General features: G+C 53.6%; 2 protein-coding genes across 2 annotated transcripts in view; one reads left to right on the top strand and one right to left on the bottom strand.

Annotated features, from left to right (window-relative positions):
• The window catches only part of kcnd2 (potassium voltage-gated channel, Shal-related subfamily, member 2), a 10,206-nt gene extending 8,076 nt beyond the window's left edge, over positions 1–2,130 (top strand). Inside the window, 2 exon segments of the mRNA XM_068586729.1 lie at positions 299–523; positions 1,815–2,130. Coding sequence (XP_068442830.1) covers positions 299–523; positions 1,815–2,019 — 430 coding nt within the window. The 3' untranslated portion in view covers positions 2,020–2,130.
• A 1,460-nt stretch (positions 2,131–3,590) lies between these two features.
• The window catches only part of tspan12 (tetraspanin 12), a 5,132-nt gene continuing 3,722 nt past the window's right edge, over positions 3,591–5,000 (bottom strand). Inside the window, exon 7 of the mRNA XM_068586583.1 lies at positions 3,591–5,000. This exon is cut by the window's right edge and continues 807 nt beyond it. The gene's annotated coding sequence lies outside the window, so the exon portion shown is untranslated.

Here is a 5,000-nt window from a genome sequence, read left to right on the forward strand (position 1 = left end):
TCACAGACACACAGACTCACAGACACACAGACTCACAGACACACAGACACACAGACTCACAGACACACAGACTCACAGACTCACAGACTCACAGACACACTGCATTCATCATAACCAGTTTGCTTTAAAGTCATGGAAACCCTAATTAAAGAACACTCTAAAAGAACTGAGGCTCTGTTTCAATGCTACCACCAGGAGGCGCTAGTGGAGTCTCACGTCCTAAGTGCCTGTTCAATGCTCCACCTTTGACCTCTAACCCCCCGACGGCCTCTAACTTCCTGACACGGTTTCCGCCTCAGAACCACGAGTTCGTGGACGAGAAGCTGTCCGAGTCGAGCAGCCGGGAGGCCGCTGTGGTGAAGCAGCTGTCTCGCTCTCCCTCCTCTTCCTCCTCCTCCTCCTCGCCTCGCGGCCTCGCCTGCTGCGCCCGCCGGGAGAGGAAGACCTCCCACGTCTCCAACCTCAACATGTCCGCAGGTCTGCGCGGCGGCGTCCGGATCCAAGAGAGGCCGCTCGCCAACAGGTAGGATGCGTTGTTGGTGTCCTGGTGGTTCAGTGGAAGAGGACGCAGAGGGAGCCGGGTCCGAAAAGGTCTCAGCATCTCTCGGGGGCTCGAAGGAGGTCCAGGGTCCTTGAAAAGGGGCCTGGTTTGGTTGACGAGGTTCCAGGAGTCCCATAGTTAATTACTTGCTAGCTTTCTGTGTATTAAATAAACCCAGTGACCCAGTAGGACCAAGTGACCCAGTGGGACCAAGTGACCCAGTGGGACCAAGTGACCCAGTGAGACCATGTGACCCAGTGGGACTATGTGACCCAGTGGGACCATATGGCCCAGTAGGACCATATGGCCCAGTGGGACCATGTGACCCAGTGAGACCAAGTGACCCAGTGGGTCCAAGTGACCCAGTGGGACCATGTGACCCAGTGGGTCCAAGTGACCCAGTGAGACCATGTGACCCAGTGAGACCAAGTGACCCAGTAGGACCATATGGCCCAGTGGGACCATGTGACCCAGTGAGACCAAGTGACCCAGTAGGACCATATGGCCCAGTAGGACCATGTGACCCAGTGAGACCAAGTGACCCAGTGGGTCCAAGTGACCCAGTGGGACCATGTGACCCAGTGGGACCAAGTGACCCAGCGGGTCCAAGTGACCCAGTGAGACCATGTGACCCAGTGGGACTGTGTGACCCAGTGGGACTATGTGACCCAGTAGGACCATATGGCCCAGTAGGACCATATGGCCCAGTGGAACCATGTGACCCAGTGAGACCATGTGACCCAGTGAGACCATGTGACCCAGTGAGACCATGTGACCCAGTAGGACCATATGGCCCAGTGAGACCATGTGATTCAGTAGGACCATATGACCCAGTAGGACCATATGACCCAGTAGGACCATGTGACCCAGTGGGACCATGTGACCCAGTAGAACTAAGTGACCCAGTGAGACCATATGACCCAGTAGGACCATGTGACCCAGTGGGACCATGTGACCCAGTAGGACCATGTGACCCAGTAGGACCATGTGACCCAGTGTTCCTGTGGAGCAGGAATCCAGACTATGTCCGGTGGGTGGTCTGGGTGCTGAACTGGGACAACTGGCGAGCAGCTTGAGTCTCCAGCTGTTCCTCCTCTCTGCTGCTCCTCTCATGTTGTCATTATTATACCTCCATGAATCTGACCTCTGGCTTCATGTTTGTGAGTCGAGCGGCGGCAGCGTGAACGCTGGGCCACTCTGCTGCCGCCGAGGGTTTGATGCCTCTTCTTCCTCTTCTTCCTCCTCTGACCTCTGTTTCCTCCCTTCTCTGCAGTCGCTCCAGTCTTAACGCTAAGTTGGAGGAGACGGTTCCTCTGACCTGTGAGCGTCTGTACGTCACCGCCGCCATCAGCACGCCGCCGCTGCCCAGCGCCGCGTCCTCCGGCTCCATCGACTACTCCCAGGCCAACATTGTCACGCCCCAACGCCCTCTAGGGGACGCCCCAACGCCCTCTAGGGGACGACCCTATGCCCTCTAAGGGACGACCCTATGCCCTCTAGGAGACGCCCCAACGCCCTCTAGGGGACGACCCTATGCCCTCTAGGGGACGACCCTATGCCCTCTAGGGGACGCCCCAACGCCTTCTAGGGGACGCCCCAATGCCCTCTAGGGGACGCCCTCTAGGGGACGCCCTCTCGGGGACGCCCCAATGCCCTCTAGGGGACGCCCTCTAGGGGACGCCCTCTAGGGGACGCCCTCTAGGGGACGCCCTCTAGGGGACGCCCTCTCGGGGACGCCCCAATGCCCTCTAGGGGACGCCCTCTAGGGGACACCCTCTAGGGGACGCCCTCTAGGGGACGACCTCTAGGGGACGACCCAACGCCCTCTAGGGGACGCCCTCTAGGGGACGCCCTCTGGGGGACGACCCAACGCCCTCTAATGGACGCCCTCTAGAGAACGACCTCTAGGGGACGCCCTCTAAGGGACGCCCTCTAAGGGACGCCCTCTAAGGGACGCCCTCTAAGGGACGACCTCTAGGGGACGACCTCTCGGGGACGACCTCTAGGGGACGACCTCTAGGGGACTTCTTCTGTACGCTAACGCTCAGCTAACGCCTCGTTGGATCACTTGTGTCTTCCTCCTGTCTTGGAGGGAATGTTTCTCTTCCGGAAGTGAAGATCTGAGAAGAAGGGTAGGGTTAAGGGTCTTTATGCTATGCTAGGCTAACGTAACAATCCTCTCAGCAATAAAGTCAACAATTATTTGCTAAAAGGTCTGTTTATATTTATCTTTGCTGAAGTCATGAAAGATACTGTTTGATCTAGTGATCCTTCTAGTGTGTAAGTTCTTATTTCTAGATATCAATAATTGATTGAAAGCTTGAGACGGTGGTCTCGTCTGTGAGTGCTTCATTAACAGCTGAACGATTGATTGATTTATTATTTGAAAATTCCTTTTGGAGTGAAAATGCAAATGGCCGTCCCTGTGAGCTTAATTATTAAAAGAAAGACATAAAGATTATTATTGTTATTATTATTACTGTTGCTGGTGCACATGTGCTGTACGTGTTATTTATGGTAGTCTTAAAATAGTTTCCATAGGACTTGGGTTCGGGTCGCATGCATGCGTTACGTCTTGTAAAGAAATGAGGACGTTTGATTTGTTTCCGCTCGTGTTGTTTGAACAAAATATATGAATTATTGAGGAAAATATTGAAAAAGAGACGCTTCCGTGGGAAGGAGTAAATGAAATAAAACATTTTCTTTTTAAATCACTAAAACAATTCTGGACTATTAATAAACCTCTTGGTTGAACAATTCTCAACGCATTTGTTGTGAACGCAGCACAAGACGGTCATGAGATACTGCACACAAAGCTGTGAGCCGCCTCGCTCTGGTTCTGCAGACGTGCAGATGCAGACGTGCAGACGCAGACGTACAGACGCAAACGTGCAGACGCAGACGTGCAGACGCAGACGTGCAGACGCAAACGTGCAGACGCAGACGTGCAGATGCAGACGTGCAGACGCAGACGTACAGACGCAAACGTGCAGACGCAGACATGCAGACGCAGACGCAGACATGCAGACGCAGACGTGCAGATGGCAAAAGGTGTCTCCCGGTCCTTGGAACGCCTGTGTGCACTTTTACTTCTTTATACTTTGAAAAGTAGTTAAACTGCAGACTTAAACTTAGAAACACTTAGAAATACCAAGAGAACACATTTTTGGAGACCCAATTAATGGCCATCTTTCAAGATGGCTGAGAATTGGTTCACTTATATTTGTTGATTTTTCCACTAAATGTCCAATTACATCATTATATTAGTGTTATAGTTTTGGATAATTATTAAAGAATATTGTATTACCTACCTTTAAATCAGAAAAATACAAACAGTTTCATGAAGAAAACACATTTTTGGAGGCCCGATTAGCGGCCATCTTGAAAAATAGTAATAATATATCAATAACGCATAAATAATAAATATCAAATACTCCATTAAAGACTTACATACTTTCTTTTTAGTGAAATAAACAGGAAACCCACACACGTCTAGAGCGGTGACCCCGCCCGCCTCACCTGCAGGGGCTGGTGACTAAATCAAACTTCCCGCTATGCCGCGTTAATGTCTAGTAGTTATTATTAATAAATATTCAACACCATGCACATGTTCTCCTGAAAACACTCATGTCCCCTTCCAGAGGACAAACTCCCAGAATCCTTTGTGTTCGTCAGGTGTCTATTCTTTCTCTTCTAGTCTCAGCACTCACATTTATTTATTGTTCCTCTCACAACAACCTGAGATCACAGTGACGTCACGAGAACGGGACCTCGACCAATCAGACGATCCATGTGTCACTGTGAGGGGGCGGGGCCATGTGTCTCTGTGAGGGGGCGGGGCCATGTGTATCTGTGAGGGGGGCGGGGCCATGTGTCTCTGTGAGGGGGTGGGGCCATGTGTCTCTGTGAGGGGGCGGGGCCATGTGTCTCTGTGAGGGGGGCGGGGCCATGTGTATCTGTGAGGGGGCGGGGCCATGTGTCTCTGTGAGGGGGGCGGGGCCATGTGTCTCTGTGAGGGGGCGGGGCCATGTGTATCTGTGAGGGGGCGGGGCCATGTGTATCTGTTAGGGGGCGGGGCCATGTGTCTCTGTGAGGGGGCGGGGCCATGTGTATCTGTGACGGGGCGGGGCCATGTGTCTCTGTGAGGGGGGCGGGGCCATGTGTATCTGTGAGGGGGCGGGGCCATGTGTCTCTGTGAGGGTGGCGGGGCCATGTGTCTCTGTGAGGGGGCGGGGCCATGTGTCTCTGTGAGGGGGCGGGGCCATGTGTCTCTGTGAGGGGGCGGGGCCATGTGTCTCTGTGAGGGGGGCGGGGCCATGTGTCTCTGTGAGGGGGGCGGGGCCATGTGTCTCTGTGAGGGGGCGGGGCCATGTGTATCTGTGAGGGGGCGGGGCCATGTGTCTCTGTGAGGGGGGCGGGGCCATGTGTCTCTGTGAGGGGGCGGGCCATGTGTATCTGT

Source organism: Clinocottus analis, unplaced genomic scaffold (assembly GCF_023055335.1).
Source record: "Clinocottus analis isolate CAN_PGR_092001 unplaced genomic scaffold, fCliAna1.0.p SCAF_20, whole genome shotgun sequence".
Classification (NCBI taxonomy): domain Eukaryota; kingdom Metazoa; phylum Chordata; class Actinopteri; order Perciformes; family Cottidae; genus Clinocottus; species Clinocottus analis.